This window comes from Helianthus annuus, chromosome 8 (assembly GCF_002127325.2).
Source record: "Helianthus annuus cultivar XRQ/B chromosome 8, HanXRQr2.0-SUNRISE, whole genome shotgun sequence".
Taxonomy (NCBI): Eukaryota; Viridiplantae; Streptophyta; class Magnoliopsida; order Asterales; family Asteraceae; genus Helianthus; species Helianthus annuus.
Genome location: NC_035440.2, coordinates 14,829,215 through 14,841,538, shown reverse-complemented (window position 1 = coordinate 14,841,538; position 12,324 = coordinate 14,829,215). Strand labels below are relative to the sequence as shown.

The 12,324-nt window shown below is 34.2% G+C and overlaps 1 protein-coding gene and 1 long non-coding RNA gene across 2 annotated transcripts; both read left to right on the top strand.

Annotated features, from left to right (window-relative positions):
* Positions 1-6,213: 6,213 nt before the first annotated feature.
* Positions 6,214-7,186, top strand: LOC110872171. Its single transcript, XR_002554232.2, has 4 exons — positions 6,214-6,285; positions 6,640-6,787; positions 6,947-7,037; positions 7,134-7,186. It is a non-coding gene; the product is annotated as an uncharacterized LOC110872171 (long non-coding RNA).
* A 2,404-nt stretch (positions 7,187-9,590) lies between these two features.
* On the top strand, positions 9,591-10,912 carry LOC110869614. The gene is made up of 2 exons (XM_022118853.1): positions 9,591-10,145; positions 10,904-10,912. The coding sequence occupies exons 1-2, from the start codon at positions 9,591-9,593 to the stop codon at positions 10,910-10,912; spliced, it is 564 nt and encodes a 187-aa protein (XP_021974545.1).
* The last annotated feature ends 1,412 nt before the right edge of the window (positions 10,913-12,324 follow it).

Genomic DNA, 12,324 nt, shown 5'->3' with positions numbered 1-12,324 from the left:
ACTACTTATACATACAGAATATTGGAGAAATAATCACTATTAATAAAATTGGAATAATTAAAATACTTAGGAACTTTTCTCAAAACTCAAATTTCAAGAAATTCGAAATTTGTAACTTTATTTTATAAATTGCTTGAGTTTAAATAAACTTGTTTGAAATATCAAACTTTCCACCAGATTTCTATCACTTAATCGATATAACTTAGGGGAGTAAATTTGTGAATTTATTGTTTTATTTTTTTATGAGCTTAGTTTAAACGAGGCCTAGACAATTTCAGGTTATAAAAAGAAAATAAAACGGAAAAAGAAATGGAGTTTTCTCCCAAACTAGTATAGATTATATGGGTTTTTTATAATAATTTTTGCAGTTTTTTTTAACTTTGCAGAATTATTGTAGAATGTTTTAATATATTTTTGCTGATTTTTTGCAGATTTTTTTGTAGAATTTTTCAGATTTTTTTTGAATATTTGCAGAATTTTTTATTTTTTTACAAAAAATTACTCATATTTTTGCTGATTCTAATTCTGTGAGTAATCTAATTTAACTTTGGGTAGAAAAATAAAACGAAATGTAAAATTAGGTAAAAAATTAAAGGGATATAGAAAAGTACCCAAATAGGTAAATACTTTTCAAAGTACCCAAATAGGTAAATACTTTTTGTATCTACACTTTTTGTATCTTACTGTGGACTTCTCCAATGCGTTCAACACGGTTGACCGCACAACCTTCCTTAAAGAGGTTCATCAACATTGTCCGTCAATCTATCGATGGGTCCAATTTCTTTACGCCCAGCCTGCTCGGTTGTATGTTGGTAATGAGTGTATTGGGGCCACTACCGGAGTGCAACAAGGGGATCCCTTGGGGCCCCTTCTCTTTTCCCTTGCCTTACACCCCCTCATTCTCCGGATGCAGGACCGCTGTAACCTCCCGTTTCATGCTTGGTACTTGGATGATGGGACGATTATCGGCAACGCGACTGAGGTTGCTAGGGCCTTAGACATTATTAACGAGGAAGGGCCATCTCTAGGGCTTTACCTCAACATTAAGAAAACAGAGGTTTTTTGGCCGACATGTGATGGGAGGAAAGTTCAGGACGGGCTTTTCCCGAGAGAGATTGGCAGACCAGAGAGGGGGGTTAAGCTACTTGGTGGAGCTGTTAGCCGTGACCCTAGCTTTATTGGGGAGTTGGCAGGGCGGCGGGCGGCAGGGGCGGTTAACCTCATGAAACTCTTGCCCTGCCTTAGGGACCCTCAATGTGAACTCCTTCTGCTAAGGTCTTGCATGGGGGTTGCTAAGTTACTTTTCGGGCTGCGGACTTGTCAACCTCATTTGATGGTGGAGGCGGCATCCCGGTTCGATGATGGCCTCCAGGAGGCTATAGAAGACATAGTCGTGGGTGGTGGCCCCTTCTTTGGGGACCTCCAATGGCGTTTGGCATCTCTGCCGATGCGTCTAGGTGGTTTGGGTCTCCTCTCAGCTCGAGATGTTGGGGTTTATGCTTTTGTGGCGTCCAGAGCTCAGTCTTGGGAACTACAGGATCATATTCTTCGAAACAGTGGGGTTGTCGGGCTCGACGGGGACTATCTGCAGGCGCTCGATCGCTTAAATGTCTCTCTCCCAGACTTTGATATCGGCGGTTTCTCTAACAAGGACACCGCCCCCTCGAAGCCACAAAAAACTTTGGCGAATGCTCTGTTTAGCAAAATCGCTCAAAGCCTGGGAGAAAATTTTGATTTGTCATCTCGCCAGAAGGCAGTGTGGGAGTGCCTGAAGGGTCCCCATGCTCAAGATTTTTTGACTGTTGTCCCAATTGAAGGGCTAGGACAATGTATGTCAGCAGTAGAATACAGAGCAATCCTTAAATACCGGCTGATGATCCCTATGTACCCAGAAGATGAAACCTGCCCGATATGTCGTAAAGCTTGTATGGATAAACACGGAGAGCACGCAGTGCATTGTAAAGAGCTCCCTGGGTTCAAATATCGACATGACTGGGTGCGAGATGTTTTATGGGACATCCTGAGAAGAGCTGGGATTTCGGCTAAGAAAGAGGCTCCTGTGAATTTCCTTACAGACCCTATGGAAGGGAGATCTACTCTGCGACCAGCGGATATTCTTGTCTTTGGTTGGGCTAGAGGGAAACATGCTTGTGTGGACCTCACGGGGGTTTCCCCTCTGGTTGGTTTAAGGGAAAACGGGTTTGTAGCTGGACAAGCAGCAACAAAGGCAGAATCGAAGAAAGTTGATAAGCACGCTAAAGCTTGTGCAGAGAACCAACATGTTTTTGTCCCTTTTGCCTTTGACACATTTGGCTCCCTAGCGCCAGAAGCTATCCAATTCCTGACCAGGGTCCAACGGGTCATCCACAACAATTGCTCAGCCTCAGGGGGACGGGGTTTTGTCTTTGGTAGATTAGGGTTTGCAATTCAGAAAGGGGTAGCGGCGCAGCTTGTTGCCCGTCTACCTTCTGTTCTGATGTAACTTTACAAGTATGAATGAAATTGAATTATTTAAAAAAAATAAAAAAAAATAAAAAAAAGAAGAAAAAAGAACAAAGTTCAACCAATAAGAATACTTTATTTTACTTCATTTAATATAAGTATTTAATGTTACTACAAGGGTACATTGGTAAATCTACATAGATAATTTGTAGTCTTCCTCTTTAATAGCTAATACATTAAATTTTTTGTAACTTATCTTCAAAATATATATTTTGTTCAAAAAAATAAAATAAAACAATTTAAAGTGTAAGATAAATTACGAGTTGTGTAGGACAAATTACGAATTGTGTAGGATAAATTTCAATGTGTATGATGAATTTTGAAATATGTAGAATAACTTTTGATTTGTGTAGGCAAAAAAAGTTAATGTGGAGGATAATAGTCTTTAAGACTAATTAATTAGTCAAAATGATAATAAATGAGATAAGTGAAAAAACTATTTAATGTTTTACAAAATTACTCTTTGTTCTTTTTCTTCTCAATTAAATTTTCTTCTCAAATGAACCTTCCCCTATATATATATATATATATATATATATATATATAGGGGAAGGTTCATTTGAGAAGAAAATTTTATTGAGAAGAAAAAGAATAAAAGGGTATAATTGTAAAACATTAAATAGTTTTTTTCTCATCTCATTTATTATTATGTTTGAATAATTAATTAGTCATTAAGACTATAATCCTCCACACTAAATATTTTTGCCTACACACATCAAAAGTTATCCTACACATTTCGAAATTTATCCTACACGTATTGAAATTTATCCTACACAACTCGTAATTTATCCTACACGCCTCGTATTTATCCTACACTATAAATGAAATTTTATTTTTATTTTTTGTGAAAAATATATACCTTAAAAATAAGTTATAAATTTAATATAGTTAATTATTAAAGATGAAACTACCAATTAATGATGTATGTAAGTTTACTAATATATCCTTATAGTTACATTAAGTACAAATATTAAATGAAGTTTAATGAAGCATTTCTATTGGTTGAAATTTCTTCTTTTTTCTTCTTACAAAGAATTTCTTCTCATTTGAACTCTCCACTATATATATATATATATATATATATAGGGTAAGGATAGTGTAAAAAAGGCCTAAAGTGTGTTATATTTGTTATATAATGATATATAATAAATATAACACTATACATCTATCATAGACATGCTATCAGACAAACTATAGTGTTATATTTGTTATATAATGATATATAATGTTACATAGTGTTATATGGTATTATATGGTGTTACATATTGTTATACGGTGTTTATATGGTGTTATATAGTATTATATATAGTGTTATAATACACTTCTCACATTTCTCACACTTTGAGCACTTTTTACAGGATCCTCTACCTATATATATATGGAGGGGCTCATGCGAGAACTCCATTTATTGCGAGAACCGCGAGAACCAATGTGAACACAACCTAAAATAGCTAAAAAAACCTAACCCCCCCCCAAAGCTAAATGCTAAAAACTAAAACCCCCAAAAAACCTAAAAAAAACCTAACCCCCCCCAAAAAAAAAAAAAAAAAAAAAAAACCTAAACCCCCCTCCCCCACCCCCCAAAAACCTAACCCCCCCCAAGCTAAAATGCTAAAAACTAAACCCCCAAAAAACCTAAAAAAATCTAAAAAAATAAAAAAAATCTAAATTTTTTTAATATTTTTTATGCTCAAATCGCTACTTTTAGTGGTCAAATTTGTTTTTTTAAATTTTAATTTTTTTTTGCTTCGAAAAGTAGCGATTTTTATATAAAAAATATTAAAAAAATTAAAAAAATTTTGTGTGATTTTTAGCTATTTTTAGGCATTTTTGGTTGTGTTCATATTGGTTCTCGCGGTTCTCGCAATAAGAGGTGGTTCTCGCATGATCTTCTCCATATATATATATATATATATATATATATATATATAGGGGATGGTTCAAATGAAAACCACTTTTATTGTGAAAACTCGAAAACTAACTAAAAAAATCCTAAAAGACACACAAAAATTTTTTTTTCAATTTTTTTTATAAAAATCGCTAGTTTTTATATATATAAAAAAACTTTTTTTCAAAAAAAAAAAAAATTTTGTGTAGTGCACATGTGTAATAATACACATGTGTAGTACACATACATATGTGCAGTATTACACATGTGCACTACACAAATTTTTTTTTTATATTAAAAAACCTGCGAAATTTTGATTGCAAAAAAAAAAAATTAAAAAAAAAATTTTGTATGTTTTTTTTGGCTTTTTTTAATTAGTTTTCGAGTTTTCACAATAATTAGTGGTTTTCATTTGAACCTTCCTCTATATATATATATATATATATATATATAAACCAAGCCAGCTCAGCTCGAATTTAAAACCGAGCTGAAAATCTTAGTTCAAGCTTGGCTTGGTTCGGTTTGGCTCGAATTTAAAAAAAAAGTAAATATCAATACATAGCTTTCAAAATTCAACAGTCTACAATATCATTCGATAATTTAAAATGACATATCCAAAATAAGTTCAAACTATTATATTAGAGCATTCACATCCATTCCACCATATTTTCACCCTAAATTACACTAAAAAAACCCTACATTTTCTCTCTCCGTTTCAATTAAATAATATTTTTATACCTTTATTATTATTTTTTTCTCTCTCCTCTACTCACAACCACTTTCAAAATATATTAAAAAATTATAGGGGGTGAACAGTGTCCCCCCAAATATACAGATGAACAGTAACATTTTCTCTCTCCTTTACTCACAACCACTTTTTATACTCTTTATATTTTAAAAACATCACACACAGAATTTGATTCCTTAGATGCCAATGCTCTTACAAGCTAAAGTCAAATTTTATCAAATACGAAATAAGTTTCCCAAAATCTTCTAATATAATAAAGCAAAGTAAAAAAAAGCTGAGGTGTCACAAATCTAAGCCTCCTATCTAACGCGTCAACATATAAAGCCGTCTCTTTCATTTGATCCTATGTGTCATTTTCTGAGTTTTTTCTTTTTCTTTTTAAAAAACCTAAAGTCAAATTTGGGGGAGTGGTTGCAAGACAAATGTTAGAAGGGCTATGCCAGCTTTCCTCAAACCACTAATCTCATTCAAAATTCAAATTCAAAGAAAAGAGTATGAGAGAAGAGTATGAGAGAAGAGAGGAGAGAGTTGAAGGGGATCCAGGCATAATCTCTTACCCGTCACTTTCTCTCTGCCCACTTTCTCTCTCCAGTTTTTCAAAAACATCTCATTCAAAATTCAAATTCATTATTTCCCTTGATCTTCTGCAAAACCCTAAACCCAATCTTTCCCATGGAAGACCACGCTCCGATAATCATTGATGGAACAACATTGAAGACATCTCTCAAGGTTTGATTTGATGTATTGGAAAACCCTAATCCTATTAGCAATTGAAGATGCCGCTAATCTCCGATCATTTATCGCTTTGTTCTCCAAGTTTTTACGAACATAATCTATTCGATATCGCTTTAATTTATGTAATATCGATCAATGATTCTTGCTTATACGAACTTACTGATGTTTCCGTTGGTTTTGTTTTTGCTCTGTAAACCCTAAATGTTGATGCAAGTTCCTTGTTGTGGATGTTCACAATGATTCAACAATTTTAATCAAAGGTATGTTGATCTTTCAATAATTTCATGTTTTATTGTTAACATTGTGTTAATTGTGTGTGTGTGTTTTTTTTTGTTTTCCAGTAATCATCTCTTCTCTGGATGTATGTTAATCGCATCCTGTTCATCATCAAAAAACTTCCTCATTGATTCAGGTATCTTTTAATGTATTTTGCATATGTTCTTTCTTTATTTTGTGATATTATATAGTTCAAGATCAACTAAGTTTTTATTTAAGTATTTGAAGATTGTGATATTTGAGTATAAAAACAGATTTCAAAATGATGTTTTTTGATAAATTTTTATGGTATTTCATTGTTCTTATCTTCTGTGTAGATAGATCGAAAATTTTGTAGTTCAAGATGATGTTTTGGTGGGTTTTGGATTTATCTTTTTTCGTTTTTTGGATTTATCTTTTGTTTTTCTGCATTTAAAAATATATTTTTTAGTCTGTTTTGGATTTATCTTTTTGTTAATTAATCAAACTTGATTTGTTATTACCTTCAAAGGGCTTTAAATCGAACTTGAGAAGTTCCAGAGTACTTATGGCATCCATGGCTGCTTTAAAAGGGTACAATATGGTGACATACGCTCCTTTGGAAAAAAAACACCGACACTTTCATGATTCAACTGTTTTCAAACACCGCAAACACTAAGGTAACTTTCATCATCTTTAACTTGATAGTTTCAAGTTAGAAATGGGTTTCTTTTAGTGTGGGTTGGGTTGACCCGCCAACATCGTTTTGTGCAATTTATTATTTAATGAAAAAGTAAGATGATTATTGTAAATCTGATATTATGTGATAATGAATATAGGTGCATTTTGAGCTGATAGGACGGTACAACTAGCAGAGGCACTGTATCTGGCGTTGGACAGTATCTTAAGTTAAAAAATCCTAATGTTAACGTAAAGTTTTTCTACAATATTGAACATAGCTCACAATCTTGATTTAGATGCTTGCTGGTTGTTCTTAAGATTCATCAAAATTTGTATTTTTATTAGATTTATGGGCTCGATCCCGAAGAAGGCGATATACTAACTGGAGGCAAACCTGGCAAGTTTTTTTTTTTGGTTTTCATGATATTATATATATAATCTCTATTTAGATTAAGCATTACAAAAGAAGGGCCAGGTCGGCGTAGCTAAAAAAAAGGTTCAGGTCTCAGTGCGTCAGCCAAACTCTTAAAGAGTATATTAACTTATGGACCTTTTATCACACATGAACTGAACCGAAATTTTCGGTTATTGAAAGTCCGAAAACCGAACCATTGGTTTTTGTTTGGGTTCCGTTATTTCGGTTTTCTACTTAGCTCTATTATCCCCTAATCACATACAATTTAGATGTGTACGGCAGTGACAAATGTGGCAAAATACATTTCAACAGCTATTATTAGTGGCAGAATTCGTGAGAGGGCACTTTAAAGTTGTTAGCTTTACAATCAACTTCTAATCAATTATTCGTATATTTTATTTCAATTGTTTTCTATGAAGAGATGGTTGATAAGATTTGTGTTTGTTTATAAAGGTAAAAAAAGAAAAGAAATATTGGACAAGAAAGGAGACATAATGAATTAGCTGTTGATGAAGGGGGTTAAGAACGTGTTATTATTGACTTGCCTAGACTTTGTAAGTTTTAAAAGTCAAAATTGTTACTTTGGTTGACTCGCAAAGTCAACTCTCTCTATTTATATATGATCTCCAGAATTTTATTACTAATATTGTTGTTAAATAATGTTGATTCAGGATTGAAGGTATGGATCCCAAGTATAGATGTTTGGATTAGAGCACTAAATCCAACCCGAATAATAGAGATTAGAGATGCTACTAACTTTTTTAGGCAAGAACATGATGTGGACTTTGAGTTTTGTAGTCTTATAGCTCTTTTACTTTCTTAGTGCAAGCTAACGAGAGATCTGGGCACTTCAAATAAATGAGACAGCCAAGAGTAAGACTACCACAAATATCTTCTTTCGTACCTTTTTTTATGAATTCTTTTTAATTCCCCGTCACTGGATAATATTGCATTTAACTTTATTTGTTTATTTAATTTTTGTAAGAACGTCATGAAGGAACCAACTTCGGGCGTACTACAAGTGGCCCGTTTATTGCTACAAGCTATGATTATCATGCTTCTCCTGATGAATATAGTATGTTCTAAGCAGAGAAAATTGCCAACATTTAAATGGTACAGCCTATGTATATTGTTCAACCATTGTTTACATCATTTAAATGGTCCGACCCGCGAAGTTCGCGGTTATAACCTAGTATGTTATATATATCCAACTATACTCCTAAATACCTGCAAGAGAAGATGTGTTTCTCTGATTCAACAATAGAAGATTTTGTAGCACTAATGACGCTATAATTGATATCTATGAACGCCACAAGAGAAGATTTTGTTCTAATTGTGTTTCTCTGATTCAAGATATGAAGTATGAACGCTACTGATGACCAAATACCCTTTTGCATCAATATTGTTAATTAGATCGTATCAATTGTATGTCCTATTTCAACAAAAGATAAATATCAATGTCTCACTCCCTAACTTTACATGTATAAGGACTAGATTACATTTGTATAATAATCTCGCTATTAAATGCCAATTTTATAAGATCAACTAGTTAAGAAATTTGAGCTCGCACGTGCATTTAAGATCCAAAGACTATGTAGTTAGAGCATCCATAGTGGGGCGTTTTTTTTTTAAAAAATTCAAAAAAAACGTCCGAAAACGTCCAAAGCACCATTACACTAGGCGTTATTTTTAAAAAAATTTTCAGAAATTTGCTTTTGGCGTGATGAGGAAAACGCTGCAATATCCATTTGCTTTTGGCGTTATTCTTGCATTGGCCAATGGGAGAAGAAGGTCAGGCCACATGGTGGGGTCTTGCATTATCCATTTGCTTTTTTTTTTAAATTCTTTTTTCTATAAAAAATAATAATTATTTATTGATTGTATGGGGTTATTGGAATAATGCCCCACTACGCCACTTTTGCTATAATGCCCAACGCTGACTAGGATGCCACGTGTCGAATAATGCCCTATGGTGGGGGCATTATTTTTGTTCACCACTACACATGGTCTTATAGAACCTTTTGATTAAATGCCATTTGCAATAAGAAACTAATCATTTCAAGAAATTTAACCTAGCACATGCATTTAAGGGTTAGCGGAGTGGTGCGGTAAACACCATCGGTAAGCAGTTTACCGATCGGCAACACCGCCGCCGATGGTGTTTACCGATCGATGAAACATGGTGAGCGGTGAAGCTTTACCGATCGAGAAAGGTGGGTTGGTTTTGACCGTTAGAGACTTCAACGACTATAATGCCGTTTAAAACAATTTTTTTTTAAATTTAACTATAAATACCAAACATTTAAATTCATACCCAAACACATTCAAATTCATACCTAAACCAAACCAAAAAATACTAAACATTTACCCAATCATTCCAAAACAAAATGGCGAATGAAATCCCGTTGTTTTTTCCACCCGATAGTAGCGAAGAATCATCCGGTAGTAGCATTCTTTTTTTCCAAAATCTCATCGAAGAAGCCGAACTTCAAGACACGGGCACATCTAACCGAAGGAGATATATTAAACATCAACGTGAGCTTGGGCATGAGACACTCATGGCGGATTATTTTGTCGAAGACCCGAAATACAATGAAGATATTTTTCGGCATAGGTTCCGTATATCGAAAAGTTTGTTTCTAAAAATTGTGAGCGACGTGGAAGCGAACGACTCGTGGTTTCAAGAGGGCTACGATGCGCGAGGTAGGAAGGGCTTTACGCCGTTGCAAAAGGTTACATCGGCTATTAAACAGTTCACAACTGGTAGCACTCCAGACGAGAACGACGAGTACTTGCATATGGCCGAAAGGACTTCCCGCGAGTGCCTAGAATGTTTTTGTGACACGGTTTGCAAAATATACGCTCCGGAGTTCTTACATAGACCGACAAGCCACGACATGACACTTTTATACGAAGCTCATGAGGAAAACATCACCTTCCAGGTATGTTCGGTAGCCTTGATTGCATCCATTTCGTTTGGCAAATGTGTCACACAGAGTATCGAGGCCAGTATATGAGAGGAGAACCCTTATACCCGACTGTTATGCTCAAAGCGGTTGCATCTCAAGATTTATGGGGTTGGCATGCTTTTTGCGGTCCACCAGATTCACAAAACGATATCAATGTGCTACAACAATCTCCGTTATTTTTAACGGAACGAAATGGAACCGCGCCTAAATGTCCATTTTACGTAAACAACCATTTATACAAACGTGGTTATTTGCTCGTGGATGGAATCTACCCTACATGGTCCGTGTTTGTGATCGATCCCATACCCTCACGAAGTAGACGAAAAGAAGTTCAAGAGGCAACACGAGGCGGCAAGAAAAGACGTCGAACGGGCTTTTGGTGTTATGAAGTCGAAACGGGGTGTATTGAGTCGACCGATGCGAGCAAGGAGCGTTAAAAAAATTAGGAATGTTGTGTACACGTGTATTATTTTACACAACATGATTTTAAAAGACGACGGAAACGCGATAGCACCGGTACACATTCGGGATCCTCCGGTCGAGCCCGCTCTAGACGATAGGGTGTTGGATGAGCTTATGGATGAAGACACTCATTGGAGACTAAAACACGATCTCGTGAATCATCTCGCAAGTCAAGATTTACCCCACCTGTTGGTCGATTCCGACGAAGACTAGTTTAATTTATTTCAATTTAATGTAATTTTAATTTTTTTAATTTACTGTAATTTTAGTTGTTTTAAATTTAATGTAATGTTATTTTTAATTCATTCTACATTTGTTATGTTAAAATACATGGGTAAATATTAAATATACTAGTTTAAAAAAATAAAAAAATAGTTTACCTAATCCAAGATAGGTAAACCATCGCCAACGTTTTTGAGCAATAGGTAAACTAATTAGATGAATTGACATGACACTCTTTGATTGGTTGAATGAGGAGTTTACCTATTCCAAATAGGTAACCACTCCCCTCACCCTAAGTTTCAAGGATTATGCAATTACAAAAGAATCTCATGGTTAAATGTCATTTGTAATAATTTTAATGAGATAAGAAATTCAAGCTGGAACATGCATCTAAGTTTCGAGTTTAATGTAACTAGAGATCACATTGACGTGTGTAACAAACACCTATAAGCAACTAAATATATTTGAATTACCGGAAAACTGTTATGGGTTAGAGTAACACAATTTCTAGATTGAAGTTGTTACATATTGTGTGCGAAGCCGCATAATAAATATAATACGCCATATGAATAAATACTTCTCATATTTAATGTCTATGCAAGCGAAAGACCGGCACATCAGACAAAGTTTAGCTAATGTCAGCTAATGAGATTGAGGTGCAGGAGAGATAACTTAGGCTATGGGGTGTGGGGGTCATGGATTGGAACATTATTGCCACATAGGACCATTAATTAAATGGTATACCACCCCCCTCCTTGATTAATGGTGGTTCCCATGGATTAAACCACGATTGCCATGACCCTCCTATTTGAAAATTTTAAGACAAAAATAAATTAAAAAAAAATAAAGGGGATAGTGGTTTGGGTCATGACCACACCCTTAGGGTAGTGGTTTAAATGGTAAATTAAAAATGGATGACATGGTGCCTATGTGGAGGATCATGGTGGTCATGAGGGTCATGACCATACCCTATAGCCTTACACGATTTGAATCAAACAACATGGAAATAAGTCAAACTAATGTAGACTAATGTTAGTAACATAAACAAAAAAGATAATAAGCATTGCTTACAAATTAAAATGTAAACACCATATGAATAATAAAGAAACTAAACATGTATTTTTTTTTTTTTTTTTGTGAAATAAAATCTGTAAGTTAGTCGTTTAACAAATATTTATAGAAACTGATAATGTAAATACCATAAGAATAATAACGAAACTAAACATGTAAAAATTATTAAAAGTTACTTTTGTTTTTGTGAAATAAAAATCTATAAGTTATATTTTTAACAACAATTTCTAAATTTTCTAGAAACTGATAATAAACATATTTAATGTCTATATGTACCACATGATTTAAACTCCTAACTTTTAACTCCTTCAGACAATTAAATTGTGTAAACATATTAATGATTTAAATTTACCTTGTATTATTTTAAGCTAAAAATCAAATTTGATTACTTTACATC

Coding starts and splice junctions, on each gene's coding strand:
- LOC110869614 (XM_022118853.1), top strand. CDS start 9,591: ATGGCGAATGAAATCCCGTTGTTTTTTCCACCCGATAGTAGCGAAGAA.